The 17,161-nt window shown below is 44.6% G+C and overlaps 1 protein-coding gene across 4 annotated transcripts in view; it reads left to right on the top strand.

Moving 5' to 3' along the window:
* The first annotated feature begins 13,891 nt into the window (after nt 1-13,891).
* Nucleotides 13,892-17,161, top strand: part of Scaf8 (SR-related CTD associated factor 8) — a 137,415-nt gene continuing 134,145 nt past the window's right edge. For 3 of the 4 annotated variants that reach the window (XM_076926723.1, XM_076926724.1, XM_076926725.1), the window contains exon 1: nt 13,892-14,157. In XM_076926723.1, coding sequence (XP_076782838.1) covers nt 14,128-14,157 — 30 coding nt within the window. In that variant the 5' untranslated portion in view covers nt 13,892-14,127. The remainder of the gene's footprint in view (nt 14,158-17,161) is intronic. The other variant, XM_076926722.1, reaches the window with a different exon arrangement.

Below are 17,161 nucleotides of genomic sequence, written 5' to 3'. Positions count from 1 at the left end.
AAGGCTCCTGCCGCTAAAGCTGATGGCCTGACTTTGATCTCTGGGACCCACAAAATAGCAGCAGAGAACTGGTTCCCATAAATGTTCCTCTGACCTCTCCTGGCACAGCATGGCATGCACACACACACAAATTACATACAAACACACACAATAAATTAATGTAGTAAGTAAACAATTATTAAAAACAATATTTTGACTATTACATTAATATCAAAAAGCAGACCCTCAAAATGGAGGCATAAGAATTATTATTATTTTTTCTTTAGAGCTGGAGAGATGGTTCAGCGGTTAGGAGCACTGTCTGCTCTTCCAGAGGTCCTGAGTTCAATTCCCAGCAACCACATGGCGGCTCACAACCATCGGTAATGCAATCTGTTGGCCTCTTCTATCATGCAGGCTACATGCAAACAGAGCACTCATATACATAAAATAAGCAAATCTTTTCTTTTCCTGGGGGCGGGGTTATTCAGGAGATAGGGCAAAGGTGGGTGAAGAAGATGGAAGAAGAGAAGTAGAGGCCAGCCATGACCACGTGGAGAGAGGGGGAAGGGAAGGGGGAGGGGACAGAGAAGCTAGAGGCAAGAGAGAGAGCATAAGTAAATCTTTAAAAAGAATTGTTTTCTAATTTGAAATATTACATATCAATACACAAACACCCATATACATCTATATGTGTGTATACACAATATATGTGTCTTAGGGTTTCCATTGCTTTGAAGAGACACCATGACCAATGCCAGCTCTTATAAAGGACAACATTTAATTAGGGCTGGCTTACAGGGTCAGAGGTCCAGTGCACTATCATCATCGTGGAAAATGTAGCAGCATCCAGGCAGGCATGAAACAGCACTGGAAAAACTGAGGCTTCTGTATCTTATTCTGAAGGCAAACAGGAGAAGACTGTCTTCTAGACAGCTAGGAGAAAGGTCTCAAAGCCCACCCCCACTGTGACACATTTCCTCCAACAAGGTCTCCTCATAGTGCCACTCCCTGGGCCAAGTATACTCAAACCACCACAATATGTAACACACACACGCACGCACACACACGCACACACACACACACACACACACACACACACACACACACACATTTTCATTTGCTTATTCTTGTATGTGAATGAATACCATAGCATGCTTGTGGAGTTCAGATTGTGGAGTTGTCTCTCTCCTTCTACCATGGATTCTAGATGTCACGGTCCAGTCACCAAGTTCATGCAGAAAGCACTTTTCGTCTGCTGAACCATCCTGCAGCTTTTTTTTGTACCAGGTACCCAACCCAAGGCTAAGCAATATTCACCCAGTGAGCTGCGGCCCGAGCCCTGCACTGTTTGTTTAATAACATTTCAATATAGAATTTAAGGGAGTAGTGGTAGCTTAGGTGCTAAGAGCATGCACTGTTTTTGCAGACGACCTAGACTCGGTTGACAGAACCCCTGTGCTGGCTCCCAATCCTCTGTAGCTCCAGTTCCAGGGGCTCTGATGCTTTCTTCAGACTTCTAGGGACACCAGGAATGCATGTGGCATACAGACATCCATACAGGGAAAACACTCATATATGAATAAAAATATTCAAATATAAACTTTTAAAAAATACAAATACATTTAACAAAACGAAATACCAATGAAGATATGTCAGAATAAATCTTAACTTCAAAGAACCCAGGCTACGTAGCCATGGATCAGATTCATTATATCAAAGCTGACTAAAAGTATTAGAAACATTGGCACATGCTATAATGTCAGAAGACTACATAGACTAAGTTAAAAGACAAAGTTAATATATTGAAATACTTATTTTTATTTATTTATTTATTTATTTATTTTTGGTTTTTCGAGACAGGGTTTCTCTGTGTAGCCTTGGCTGTCCTGGAACTCACTCTGTAGACCAGGCTGGCCTCGAACTCAGAAATCCGCCTGCCTCTGCATCCCAAGTGCTGGGATTAAAGGTGTGCGCCACCACCCGGCTTGAAATACTTATAATTACATTTTCTATATTAGACCCAAAGAGACTCTCACTGACAAACACACACACACACACACATACAACCCCTAAATTCACCCAGAGGGTGAGTATGTATGTATATACACACATATGTACATTATATATATATATACATATTATATATATAATATATAACATTATATCACTATATAATTTATGACATATTATATATGTGTATACATATATTATATATACACATAAATTATATGTACACATATATATGTATACGTATACACATATATATGTCATAAATTATATAGTGATATAATGTTATATATTATATAAACATATATAGTGGCACATCCTATAATCACAGCATCTGGGAGATAGAAGCAGGAGTATAAGGAATTTAAAGCTAGCCTGGCTAGCTTTGAAACACAGGGAGTTTGAGGCTAGCCTAGGCTACATCAGATCCTCTCTCTAAAAAAAAGTAAGCTTTCCTCGCAGAAAGTTATGAAAAAATGAAGGGTCCTAAAACAGAATGAAAGGGAAACAGGTTATTAATTGTAATCATTGAAACCAGCAAAAGTTGAACAAAGAAACAGGCTCAGTTCATCTTGCCTGGAGGAGGGAGAGACTCTATCCTGATTTGTCCAGAGCTGGGAAGCTCCACATGACTGAGGGGTTTTGTGTGTGTGTGTGTGTGTGTGTGTGTGTGTGTGTGTGCGTGTGTTAAAATCAGGAAGTCCTGGGAAAACTCAGATTCACTCATCCTGATAGGAAGACTCTTTTGGAAGACAGAAGGAAGGAAGAAACACAAGTTAGGACATCTTGAGAAGTCCCCAGAGCTGGAAGTAAAGCTGTGAACACTTACATAGCAGGAGATTCGGGAGAAGAAATATTTTAAGAATAATAATGAGTAATTTTCCTGACTTAAAGAAAGCTGAAAGATCTGAGAAAAGGAGGGTTCTAAATTGTCAAGGAAAATGACATGTTTATTTTATTCCTTCAAGGCATCTCTGAAAGCCATTCTGGATGAGAAGGAAACACAAAACAGCAAGTATCTAAGTGGCCAGCGAAAGCCACCCTGGGTACAGCAAAAGCAGGGGATATGTTTTTAAAGTGACAAGAAAATAAATAACAAACCTCACAGTTTGTTATGTTCAACTTTCAGAACAGGTAAGTCTACAACAAAGATACACTTTGGGGAAGGGGTGGGGGTCTCAGTGGTTAAGAGCACCTACTGTTCTTGCAGAGGACCTTTCCCAACATCCATGCCTGAGAGCTGACTGTAATGAAAGCTCAGGGGGTCCAACAGCCTCTCTGTAGGTACCTACACACATGTGTGCATGCACATACATAGACATACATGTAAACATCAATAAAAAATTAAGTAAGTATATATTTTAAAGATATACTTTGTGTGATGCCATATAAAGTTGATGACATAGATATAGAGATAAAATAGAGATGGAGAGAGATAAAGACAGAGATATAAACATATATACATACATGTATATGTATATATGTATATGTATATGTATATGTATATGTATATGTATATGTATATGTATATGTATATGTATATATTGAGGTAGGTTCTTACTATGGCTGGCCTGAACTCAAAAAGATTTGCCTGCCTCTGCCTCCTGAGTTTTGAGATTAAAGGCATGCACCACCACACTCAACTATGATGGACAGTCTTGATTGTCAATTTGACCAGATTTAAAATCTCCTGAAAACACAGCTCAGGGTGTGTATATGAGGGTGTTTTCAGACTGGTTTAATTGTAGAGGGTAGACCCTCCCTAAACATGAGGAAACAGCTGCTTTCTCGTCTGTCTGTTTCCTACTGGGTGTCCAGTGAGACCAGCTGCCTCAGGCTCCTGATGCCATGACATTGCTGTCATGGTGGTCTGTACCTGTAATTGTAAGACCAAATAAGTTTTTCCTTCCTTAAGTCATTTTTTTTTTTTTTTGGCTAGGTATTTGATCACAGCAAAAGAGAAAGTAACTAATAACACTTTAAGCAGAAGGGCTCAGAGCTTTGAGTGTTGTAACAGGCCCCCAGACCTTAGCACAACTGTCTCCATGATGGAAGTATCATACAGGCTATAAAGTGTCATTCAGCATACACACAGTACCACCTGCCATAACTAAAACAAAGGTCTAATCCATCAAATCCTTAGTTCTGGGAAAGTCTCTAAATGTACTAACCTTGCTTTTTGGCTTCTATCATTCCACTTCTGGCTAATTGTACTTGTTAACTCAAGTATGTCAACCCAAGACATGGTTTTTCTGCTTAAGAGTTCACCCTGACAACAGCTCAGGGCTACACTGGGATCCCGAATACCCAGTGTAGTTGCAGGCCAGCTAATAAAGGCTTTCTATGTGTCTGATCAGTCCTCTCTGAAACCATTCAGTTGGAAGGAAAATAGATGTAGGAGAATGCCAAAACACACATGGAGACACAGGCTGGAGACAAAGCGACTCATGTGTCCTCTAAGGCATTGATTGGGTCTCGACCTTCCTGACGCTGTGACCCTTTAATATGGCTCCTTCCTGACGCTGTGACCCTTTAATACGGTTCCTCATGTTGTGGTTGCCCACCACCATAAAATTATTTTGTTGCTACTTCATAACTTTAATTTTGCTAATGTTATGAATCATACTGTAAATATCCGTGTTTTCTAGTGGTCTTAGGTGACCCCCGTAAAGGGTCTTGACCCAGGTTGAAAACCACTGCTATAGAGGAAGAACCAAGCCAGGCATACTTACAAGTACTCAGAACCTAAGTTCTTACTGTCAAACACAGGGGCAGGAGGTGGCTGAGGTGGTAAGAAATGAATTGAAAGTACATTAGGTGCTGATAAGTTTACATATGTGTGTGTGTATATATATATACATATATATGCATATCTGTTCTGTTACTATATATGTGTGTGTATGTTCTATTACTTCATATAATATATATGTATATAATATAATAGACCATATTTAATATTATATATTAGACCTATATATATATATATATATATATATATATATATATAATGTATATAAATATTATATTGTTGTTACTTTAATGAACCCTGACTAATACATGTTGCTGGAATTTCCAACTCAATAATACCATATAAAACCCACATAATCCAGTTATTATAATCATAAGCTATAAGCCTAGATTGGGCAGATCTAACCCTATACTAACTTATTCCCCAGGTATAAGACCCCTTGCCACTTGTGATTTCTCCAGGCCATGTGGCTCTGCTCCATCATGGCTTTCTCCTCCTCTTCTTCCATCCTTTCTTCTTCCTCTCTGGTCCTCTTCTCCTCTCCACCTGCCCCCACTCTCAAACTCTGGTCCCACCTTTCCCCTCCACTGCCCAATCACAGGCTATAACCTTTATTGACCAATTAAAGTGGGGAGAAGGTTCACCTGAGCTCACCTGAGAGTTGAGGGGGCAACCCCTCTGGAGGAAGCAGAATTAACATCAGAATACAAACAGCATCAGGACAACCCACAGCAAATACAGATTCAAGCTGGCAAAGATTCCTAAAATTGGATTAAAGAGCAAAACATTACAAACTTCCTATAGAAAAAAAAGATATGGGGAAAATTCAAAATTAAATGGTTGGGATAGATATATCAGATCAAAACGAAACAAAGAAAAGCCAAGAGAGTACTTTTAATTCAGTATTTTCCACCTTGAATTCTAAAAGGAAGAGGGCTTTAAGAGTAAAATGAAACCAAACACAATCCTCTACCTAAAGCAATATAAAACAATACCGTGGAATCGTGAGGAGAGAAATAAAGACTAACCAGCATAGCTGGAGGTGGCCATGGTGGTCAGGAAGACACACGGGGTAACACATTGCAGATGTTTTAAATGTAACTAGCAAACTCCAATAAACAGGCATATAACCAACAGACACCCCACCCCCCAAAAGATAATGCATATTCTTTTGTACGACTGAATTTTGGCTTCACACCCCCCCACCCCCCTGACTGCAACCTTTGCTATAGCTGTGCCTGCCTGAAAACTAAAATATTGTAACTAAATACTCTCTTAGACTGGTCTCCGGTTCACAGAGATCTGCTCGCCTCTGCCACTTAAGTGCTGGGGTATAAAGGTTTGTGCCACTGTGCCTAGCTTTAAATATTTAGGTTGAAAAATCTGTATGTGGGAGACAGGTAATCAAGACAGGCACATTTGGGAATGATTTCAGGGTAGCCAATCTTAGTGTGTGACACATCTTGGATATAGATTTCCATGCCTGTCCTTGGATGATGGGCAGCGCTTTGCCGCATTCGCTGATTTCTTGGATCTGAGCATGGAGTATGGGCACTGAGCACTGTGGATCTGAACATGGAACACGGGCACTGTGCGCTGCGCATGCCACCATGCTGTGTGCGCTGCGCATGCCATCAAGCTTAGCAACCTGAACAAACGCTTTGCGGAATACCTTGGCTGAGACCCAAGGCTATTTTGTGTCACATACGTCAGGTTTTTACTACCCACAATACCTTTTCTGCTCTTGTAGGAATGCAGTGCTTTAATTACAAGACATTTAATATTTCTTTACCACTATTCTCCAGCATGTAAGTATCAAACTAGTATACGTGTGGACTATTTGCTTTTAGAATGTTCGATTTTAAGAGCTGCTCTCTGAAGACCAATGAACTAACTTAGCAGGTAAAAGTGTTTGCTGCCAAGCCTGACAGCATGAGTTTCCTGCACGTGGTCAAGGGAGAGAACTGACACTCCCCAACTGTCCTCTGACCTCCACAGGTGCACATGCACACACATAGGCACACACATGGGCGAGCTTGTGCGTGCAAACACGCGCGTGCACACACACAAACAGACACACACACACACACACGCGTGACAAAAAAACCCCAAAATATGTAAAAACTGCTCTTTGTAAAGTTGCTGACTTTAGTTTTACTTTTAAAAAAGTTGTTCACTGACTTTGGCTTGAGTGTAGGACAAAATTTCTAACATTTTTTTTAATGTCAAGAACTGCACTACCCCACACTTAGGGGCCAAAATGTTGTGGCCCGAGCTGCCCCACGTTGGGGGCCAAAATGTCGCAGGCCTTGGGGCTAAATTGTTAGAGCCCGCACTGCCCCAAGCTGCTCTAGTCCGAGGGTCAGGATTCAGCAAGAGAGAGAGTGAGGATGGACATGAAGAATGGAGACCAGACAGAGTGTGATGCAATCTCGTTTATTTTTCATTCTCTCTTCTTCTCTCTTTCCAAGTCCCTAGTTCCTAGTACCAAGTCTCAAGTCCTAATTTCCTACTTCCTCTGTAATAAATCTCAAGTCCTAACCTCTGTTCCAAGTTACTAGTCTCTTTTCCAGTTCCAAGTTCTCTTCCAAGTGCCTGTCTCGAGTACAAGTGTCTAATGTCTAATTCTCTTTCCAAGTCTCGAGTATCTAATAATTTCTTCTGTCTACCTCTCGCCTTTTATATGTCTCACTTCTAAGTCACACCTTTAAGTCACACCCTCAGGTCTTAATCTCTAAATCACACCTTCAAGTCTCATACACCCAAGGGAAAATCCTGGGTATCTAAAACAAGATGTTATCAGAGTGTGCTCAGCTGTTGTAGACTATTGTAAACAAGTCTCTTGTCAGGGTATATGGCTCAAGATGGCTGCAAGGATGATAGCCGCCTTCTGTCGGCTCCCCACACTTCTAGACATATTTTTTGCTATTTTAACATCTGTCATTAACATTGACCATTATAAAATTAAAGCAAGTCAGGCAGTGGTGGCGCATGCCTTTAATCCCAGCATTTGGGAGGCAGAGGCAGGTGGATTTCTGAGTTCGAGGCCAGCCTGGTCTACAGAGTGAGTTCCAGGACAGCCAGGGCTACACAGAGAAACCCTGTCTCAAAAAAACAAAAAAACAAACAAAAAAATCAGAAACAAAAAAATATAAAATTAAAGCATTGGTGAATTCTGATAGATGTTGAAGATGTTCTTTGTGGTATCAGATATTCAGCCAAGATTTAACTCTTTATGAAAAAAAATATGTTGTGAAAAAAATACATGTCAGTCTCATTAGTGTGCACATTTCCTATAGTCTTTAGTAAGTAGTAAATGTATGCATGTCAAAAATGATCGAAAATGAGGATGTAATTTCAGTTTTAGTAAATGTTTGCTTTGTTGACCTGCTTTGTATACCTTACTACCTGGTTCGAATACAAAGTTCTTGGGCAAAAAGGAGTCATAAGCTAAGAAACATTTTAAAAAGATTTATTGATGTATTTTACCTGTTGTACCCTTCTAGAAGGACTTGGATCCCACGGGACAGCAGTTATAGAGAGCTGTGACCTGCCATTAAGTGTTGGGAATTGAACCCTGGACTCCTGAAAGAGCAGCCAGTGCTCTTACACTGTGCCATCCTTTCAGCCGCTTGTTCTAAGCTAAGTTGGTGGTGAGGTGTTACAGCAGAGACTGGCTTTACTGCTGCTCCTTGGTGCCTACTGGCAGTACCATTACAGGAAGAGTTTATACCAAGGTAAAGAGCCCTGTGCTAAGCTGGGCTTAGGCCAACAGCTCTTTCTCCTCTTGCTCCGGTAGAGGGCGCTGTTCTCCAGGTGTCCTGGCGTCCGGAAATGAGCGGACTCACTTTTCACCCTGTTTCAAGGTGTAACCCTCTGAGGCCTCACTCAGCTTTTCTCCTGGCCAGACGCTAAGCTTTGACTTTTGCCCTCTTTCGCCTAGAATCCCATCAGAGTCCAAAGTTCACGTTTGCATGCAAACTCCATCTCAGGGTCCCAGGAGCCTCGCTGTGATTTCAACCTTCAGCGTTTGCTAGGTGCATTCAGAGCCAACCAGACCATTTTCTTTCAGCATCTGTTGTTGGTCAATGCAGCTGCTTGGATTGCAGGAAGCTTATTAAAATTTTGTATTCTGATTCTGTCAAGTCCACTTCCTGGACATCTACCTCTTGCTTCTGGAAGCTTCCATGCATAGTTTCCATGGTGAGAACACTTGTTCAAGGTAAAGAGCAAGCACCTGTGCTGGTCTGGGCTCCTTTAAGCAGCAGAAACCAAAGCAAAACACGGCTTTCTTTTCAGCCACATTCAGTTCTTTAATCTTATTCTTAAAGGACTTTTGTGAGGCCTCTTTACTGGTTGGGTCAGTTGCTTTCTTCCTGGAGCCTCTGTTCCAGTCTCAGGTGTCTGGCAGCTGGCCAACCTAATACTAACTTAAAATCATTTCTTCACACAAGGTTTTTCACATCGCCCAGATATTAGGGATTACACCACAAATTTGCTTCTGAGGTCTGACTTGTGGTTACAAATTCTCAGGGGAGTGTTTTCCATCTTTACTCGTTTCCAATGTTGACAGAGACTGGTGTCCTTCTTGCCTGTCCCCTCTCCATCTCTGGGCATTGTGGTGCATCCTGCTCTCTGTAGATTTTGGCCCCTTTGATGTCCAGGCTGTCCTGTACTTCCCATCCTTAAATCAGTAACTTTGAAGCCATTTGAAACACAGATTACACCCTTATTTCAACCATGCCGGCTTTTGTTTATCATTTTGTTATTGAGACAGGGTTTTATCGTAGCTCAGATTGGCTTTCAACTTGCTATGTGGCCGGGGCTGCCCTTGAACTTGGAGTGTTTGAGTGTTTGGATTACAGGGATGTGTAGCCATATATAGTTTATTCAGGGCTAGAGACTATGCTTGGGGCGTTGAGCATCCCAGGATTACAGCACATGCTATCTTACTTAGTGCAGTCTTCTCTTTTTGTGCAGATATGATTACCCTGAAAGCAATGTCACCAATTGATGTTAGGACCTGTAATGTCTCCAAGCCTGCAGTTCCTCTGCTGTTTCCACCTGTGGTGGCTTTGAGCCTGCTACTGTGACCCAGGACACCCTGATGCACACTCAGGAACTATGTCATTCAGTCTCTGTCCTCTTTAGCTCTTGGAGAAGAGTGTTTGGTAACCTCTGGCCATTTCCACCTCTGGCAGGTTTTCTGCCCTAAGTATAGTGCTAGGGTTGATCTCACTGAAAGCCACAGAGGAATCCTGTTTACTAAATTTAAAGGAGCTCCCAGATCTCTATCTAGCTACCTATCAGGCTGGGTCCCACCAATCCTCTCCATTCTTTTCTCGTAAGAACTTGACTTCCTTTTTCTCTCTCTCCCATTCTTTTCCATTTCTTTCTGCTCCTTCTTTTCTTTTTTCTCTTTCATTCTTTTCCCTTTCTTTTTTTTTTTTTTTTTTTTTTGTTTTTTGAGACAGGGTTTCTCTGTGTAGCTCTGGCTGTCCTGGAACTCACTCTGTAGACCAGGCTGGCCTCGAACTCAGAAATCCGCCTGCCTCTGCCTCCCAAGTGCTGGGATTAAAGGCGTGCGCCACCACTGCCCGGCTTTCCCTTTCTTTATATTCCTCTCTCTCTGTTTTTTTTGAGACAGGGTTTCTGTGTAGCCCTGGCTGTCCTAGAAAGTCCTCTGTAGAGCTGGCCTCAGAGATCTGCCTGCCTCTGCTCCTGAGAGCTGGGATTTAAAGAGGCATGTGCCACTACCACTGCCGTCAGAACTTGATTCTGTTCCTTTTTATATCACCACCATTGTGTCTTTTTTTTTTTTTTTTTTTTTTTTTTTTTTTTTTTTTTTTTTTTTTGGTTTTTCGAGACAGGGTTTCTCTGTGTAGCCCTGGCTGTCCTGGAACTCACTCTGTAGACCAGGCTGGCCTGGAACTCAGAAATCCGCCTGTCTCTGCCTCCCAAGTGCTGGGATTAAAGGCGTGCACCGCCGCCGCCGGCGCCACCACCACCCTGCGACCATTGTGTCTTATTCAACTTTATATATTCAGTAGAATAGATGGTCGAAAAACAAAAGCACCAGCTCAAGGAGTCAAAGGGAATGGAATATTGAACTGTGAAGCTCAGCAGGCCCCACACTGGGCCTGTGGACATGCAACCTTTGTTGTTGTTGTTTTATCAAGGCAGGGGTTCTTTGTGTAGGCTTGGCTGTTCTGGAACCCACTGGGTAAAACAGACTAGCCTCCAACTCATGGAGGACTGCCTGCCTCTGCCTCCAGAATGCTGAGATTCAAGGTGTGTGGCACCACTACCCACAAAATGACACTATACTAAGCCTCTGTTTTATAGACCTGAAAAACCTCATCTTTTGTCTTATTAAACTAATCAGAAGGCTACTACCACCCTGCAAAAGTCTGATTACCTCTGGACTTTGGGATCAAGTACCTTGAATCATATCTCTTCTAGTCAGTGCAATGTAATCCTCCCAAGCCCCACGACAAGGTGGAACTCATCTTCTCTCCTGTTGAAACCTGAATCTGACTCTTAAGTTGGCCTAAGAACTTTGCCAGCAACACCAACACATATGTATGTAATCACAGGGAGCTGCAGGAGGATGCTTCATTTCCCTGAGCAGAATAAAACTGAATTTACATTTGGGAATGAAAATAGCACCCCTTCTCAATGAAAAATGGTTTACTCTCAAAAGGAAAATCCAAACGCCTTCCAAAAATAAAAAACAGTTTGGCAACTGTCCTCACTGCTTTTAGCTTGCAGATTTTGGAAAGTGCTGGGCTCTCAGCCTCAGAGAGTTGTACCCCACCTGTGCAGGTTTGATGAGTCTGTGGTAACTGAAGTGCCATAGTCAGAATGGCGCTGGCATGCATGCACTTGCCCACTCTTCAAGAGCCCTGGAGCTCACGATCAGGATACTGGCAAGCTCAATGTCTTCTACAGCTTGAGAAGACCTCTCTCCTCCCTGACTTCACGCAGTCTTCCCTTTGTGGGCCTCTGTATCCTCCTGTCTTCTGGCACCTGTCAGGTTGGTTTAGGACCTTGTTCTAATTGAACTACCCATGTACAGACTTACTTCCAAGCACAGTCAGAATTTTTAACATGTGAGATTTGGGGGACAGGGTTTATAACTCAGTTGGCAGAGTACTTGAAGCCCAAGTGCATAGCTCAACATATATAATGTGGTGTGAGTGCCGAGCCATTTACATTTTGGAGGTATGTTTGGCTGCATACAAACCTTGTAAATGGTCTAGACGCCAAGATTCTAGATTCTTCTAAGTTTTTCCTTCCCCCCTTGCTTTGTCTCATCTACGGAATGCACTGGAGGCTAACCCCTGCCCCCCTTCCCCTTCAAGTCCTCTAGTATTTTCCTGGATGTGGAATCTTTCTAAATCAGATTGCACAGTATGGCAACTGGTGTGGGCTCAGTGGTTTATACTGCATTTTAATAACTTGACTGGTGTAGCTCGGTCACACTTGCTATGTGTTACTGAGTAAATACGGCCATAGTGGGAATTCTTGTGTCGACCTGGCTGGAGCAGGACTGAATGGGACCCTCCAGTTCCAGCATCGCTTAATCAGAGACTTCTTCAAAGGTCAGCTATGAAAAAAAGCAACCGACCATGAGCAACAGCAGCTAGCGAGTGAAGGGAAAAGGCACACACAAGTCTCTCCGGGCAGGCAAATGCTCTGTTGTCAAGGGACAGTGTGGAAGAGAGGCATGTGCAGATGTATCAGGGCCTTTCATACCGCTGCAAGACGCAAGGGTGTATTTAAAGGGCAGTGGGGTTTAAGCAAGGAGCGTGCCCAAAACAGATCATTTCGGGTACTGTCGAGAAAATGCAAGAAGCTACACGGAGACAGCAGGATCCTTAGGGTTAGGCCTGTGAGCACTGGAAGAGGTGGAGATGATCTGCTTTTGAGATAGCAGGTGAAAAAAATGAAAGCTTCCCATCATAATTTTTGCCTTCGAAACAGCCATCACCAGGAGCAAAGCAGTGAATGAAGCCGACTTAAAGACTGTTTCATAGGCCTCTGGACTTAGCGCTTAGGAAACACTAATCTAAAGCAGCCCATTTTCCCCCCCCCTCTTCCTTTTGCATGAATTTGGGAAGAGCGATGGCAAATGACTTTCAACAAGGGTGGCAGTATGTGTGGGAACGTTCAGTGGGAACAATCGTTCCCCCCACTCCGGTTTAACTTCAAGCAAGCACGAAGCGGTTTCACCAGTAGCACGTCTCGATCCTAAAATCCGCAATCATCCTCTGCTCGGATAACCTGGGGCCAAATTCCTTGGGAATGACCCGCTTCCCAAACCAAACCAAACCAAACCACAGAAACAACAACAAAACCCGGTTGCATTTCCGCATCCAAACAGGGGCGTCCTGGGTTCCTTCCCGCCTCCGGGGTGCCCAGGCTCGGCTCGCACAGTTTGCGTTTCCCGCACGGCGGCTGCACGCGTCCCAAGCCAGCTTTTGTGTGCAGCGCTTGCTCCCCGCCACCAGGACGCCGGGGCACAGGGTGGCGACGAGGAATCTAAGTCAATACCCGCGAAAGTTCTCCAAGGCACTTCAACCCCGCCTCCACAGCCGGCGCCATCCCACCGGGAAGCGGCATCGGAGGCACCGTAGTTTCCTCCATTCGGTCGCTTTCCCTGCACTTTGGGTTTTTTTTTTTTTTTTTTTTCTCAGAGCAGCGTTCATCCGCGGGACCAGCCACCAGGAGCCCCTCCGTCCGCGCCCCAGCGCTCGCTCCCGCGGCCGGGGACGCGGGCCATCCAGAACCCGGCTCCCCGGCTCCCCGGCTCCGCGGCTCCCGCCGCAGCGACTCGGCCGCTCTGGCCCGCGCCATCTCGATGGTCTGGCGCGGCCGTGGGCCTCGCGCGGCCTAGTCGCCAGGGGGCGCGCTGGCCGGCGCCGCCGACTCCGAGTGCGCGGCTCGACCGCGTCCGCCATATTGGATGCCGCAGCCGCCGCGGTCAGCGCTTCCTCCTGTGTCTTCGCTGGGCGCTGCAGGTTCCCGCGGCCTAGGCGGCAGGGAGGTGACACAGGAGCCCGTGGGAGGAAGAGGAAGGAGGAGAAGGGGGTGGAGAGTGGAGGGGGCCGAAGCTTGAGTGTGGAGGCCGCTTCCGAGCGGGGCGGAGAAGCAGAGAAGGCGCCGCGCCAGCCCCTCCCCCGCCGCCGACCCGCCCCGGCGGCCTCAGTCCTGCTCGCTGCGCCCGCCCCGCGGCCATGCCGGGGCCTCGCCGGCGCTGAGGAGCGGAGCGTCGCCTGCTCGCCGTGCTCCGCGGCCTCCTGGGCCCGTCGCCCGCCCTTCCGCACGCAACGCGCCCAGCCGCCGCCTCTTCCTTCGTCGGGCCCGGGGGCCTCTGCGCAGACAACATGGAGGCCGTGAAGACCTTCAACAGCGAGGTTCGTACCGCAACCCGGCCTCCCCGCCAGGCCCCGGCCCCGGCCCGGGACTCGCGTGCCGAGCAAGGGCGCGGGCCGCACGCAGCTCCCCCGGGTGGGGCGACGGCGACTGGGCGGCTGTGGGGGAGGGGAACGGGCCGAGGGAGGGCAGGGGGAGGGCCGGGCCCCCGAGGCGGCCGCACCACGCTCCCGGGTGGGTTCCACAGAGGCCAGTCCCCACCCCGCCACCCCCGGACCCCGCGCGCGCGCGCGCGCAGCCCGTGTGGCCTTGCAGGGTCTGAACTGTTGCAGGACATCACTCCGCGGGTCCTCCCGGGCGGGTGACTGAGGAAGCTGACACACGGATGGCGAGGACCCACGGGCTGGTGATCCGTGGTCACGTTACACGTAGTGTTTATTATGGAGGTTCTGTTGACTAGGTGACTTGCCAGCCAGGGACTTCGCTAATTGGATGGTTGGTAGGGAGGCAGCATTATTATTCTGCGATCCCTCCCGCCCTTCTTCTTCTTCTTTTTTTTTTTTTTAAATTTTTAAATTTCTCCTTGTCCTTCTGATCATCAGTTAGGGAGAAAGGTAGAAATGCTAGGGAGACATTGTGCACCCAGATCGGGGAAGAGACTAGGAGAATCATTTGCCAGGGGCTCTTTCACGTGGCAGACTAAGCAGATTTTTTTTTTTTTTAAATGCAGGTGTCCGATTTTTACTGTTTGCTGGATTTACTCATCTGATTAGAAGACAGGCTTCGAAAAAAAATAGATTCAATTCTTTTTAAGGAATTTTTTTTTTTTAAAGGAATAATAGCAATTTGGACATTAAATGTAGCAAATACCGGCTCAGCATTGTTTTCTTTAAACCTACGCTAACTAATTAGCATAGTTTTCAGAACTTTGATTTGGGAGTGTCAGTGCTCAGTAACGTGACTATTAATGTCTTAAGTGCTTGAGATTTTAAAATAGCATTTGTGGATGTCCAAATGGGACAGTGCTCTTAAATGCCTTTCTGCAATTTTATCTTTTGTTGTTGTTTATAGTGGGTAGCATCGGGAAAGGCTGCAAAAGGGGTTGTTGAAAGTTAGATAAAGTTCTTGAATATGCATCTTACTTTAAGTAGTGGTGAACTTCCTGATACGGAGAGCAATTCATTTGGAAATCTTGTGAATTCATAACTGATAATATGGACAGTTATTCTCCCTCCCAATGATATATATTTAGAATATAGAATAAAAGGGATTTAGTGATACTGTAATTAACTTTTTAATATTTTGTCAACTGTATAAGAAAACAGCCATGTTGCTTTTTGATTTGCTGCATACAGCACTAATAATTAAGTTCTTTCGTGAGAAAATTTCCCTTATGTGGGCACGGTAGTGAATGCCTTTGATGATGCCAGTACTCAGAGAGGCAGAGGAAGGTGGATCTTTAGGAGTTCAAGGCCAGTCTGGTGCACAAACAGAGTTCCAGGACGCTAGAACTATAGTAGAGAGATTGTCTCTCAAACCAAAACAACAACAACAACAACAACCTCTCTTATTTCCAAATTACTGAATGTAACCCTTTTCCACTGTGCTGAATTTTCTTTGTCTAGGAGAGTCCTAATGTCAGCCCTCCTCCCCCAAGAGAAGAGGCTTTATAGGCGCTCCCCACAGTGAGAGGTGTAAAGGCGTGTTAGTGCTGAGAGCACAGAGAGCCTGTGGAGAAGGGGCTGTGAGGTGGGCTGTAGTGGAAGGATTTGGGCTGATGGCCACTGTCTGTCTGGTTTGCGGTCTGCTGTTGCATCTGCTGGAGCCATCTTGGCTATGGAGCACTGCTTCTCTCTTTTCCTTTTCTCTTCAGACTACCTAAACCTTTACCTTTCTATCTTGATATGATGGTATCAGTTTGAAGTGGGATTAGCTTAAAAGTAGAAGATGGACTCAAGGTTGAGGAGAACAAGTACCCTCAGACTGGAAGTTGGCAGAAGGCAAGGGTCCACCACAGAGATAGATGTCCCAGTCCTCTTTATTTTGGGAGCAGTCCTCACTTAGATTGCCTAGGCTGGTAATACTGGAGCTCACTCTGTAGTTCAGACAGGAGTTGTATTTATTATGTGATGCTCCTGCCTCAGCTTCTCTGGCAGCAGGATTATATAGGCTTGCACCAGGCTTGGTCCTGTATACTTTGGTTTAAGCATAAAATGCATAGCCTTGTTAATTTAGAAAAGAAGAAGTTGATGATAACGCTCTGTGTATATGGCTGCTGTGGTGCATGTTTTGTTATTGCAGTTGAGCACTGGAGCGGGCTCATTCATTACTGCTCTATTAAGTCATGTTTTGCAAGGTACAAAAAGAGAAGGAGTCTGAATTACAGGCTTTGGAGGAAATCATGTTTTCAAGTGCTCACAGTGAATTTGGCTTTTAAGGCATCAACTTTAGCTCATGGTAATAATAACTATTATTAGTATTGTTGAGACAGGGTCTTACTGATGTCTCAGCTTCCTGAGTGCTGGGATTACAGGTGTGTGGCACTACAAATCCTGGCTAGCTCAAAAAAGTATCATTACTTTTTGGTAGCAAGACATTTTTAAACCTTCAAATGCTTAAAATATGAAAGTTGGGTGTCCTGATACACACTTTGTAATTCCAGCACCTAAGAGATTGAGACAGGAGGATTGCTCTGAATTTGACGCTGGTCTGGGTCACATACTTTTGTCTATACCAGACTAAGCTATATTGTACAATCCTATCTGAAACAAAAGCAAAACAAATAGATGTTTAAGATAAGAAATGTTAGCGAAAGCTTGCTAATTCTCAGGCTTTATAATTATATTCTATATAATTATATAATTCTCAGTCTTGCTTTCTGTCCAGCAGAGAACATTAGCTTGGAAATAGCATGCTAGGGATTGTGAAGCTAAGAATACAGCTTTATTTATTTAAAATTAATCTGCAAAATGTGAATGAATTTCAGTCTGAGTTATCATCTCCTATCATCTTTCTCCTAATTTCTCAAGGACTTCTGTCTTTCAC

The sequence above is a fragment of the Arvicanthis niloticus genome, chromosome 28, assembly GCF_011762505.2.
Source record: "Arvicanthis niloticus isolate mArvNil1 chromosome 28, mArvNil1.pat.X, whole genome shotgun sequence".
NCBI classification, from domain to species: domain Eukaryota; kingdom Metazoa; phylum Chordata; class Mammalia; order Rodentia; family Muridae; genus Arvicanthis; species Arvicanthis niloticus.
The sequence above is the reverse complement of the archived record's forward strand: the minus strand, read 5'-3'. Positions and strand labels throughout refer to the sequence as shown.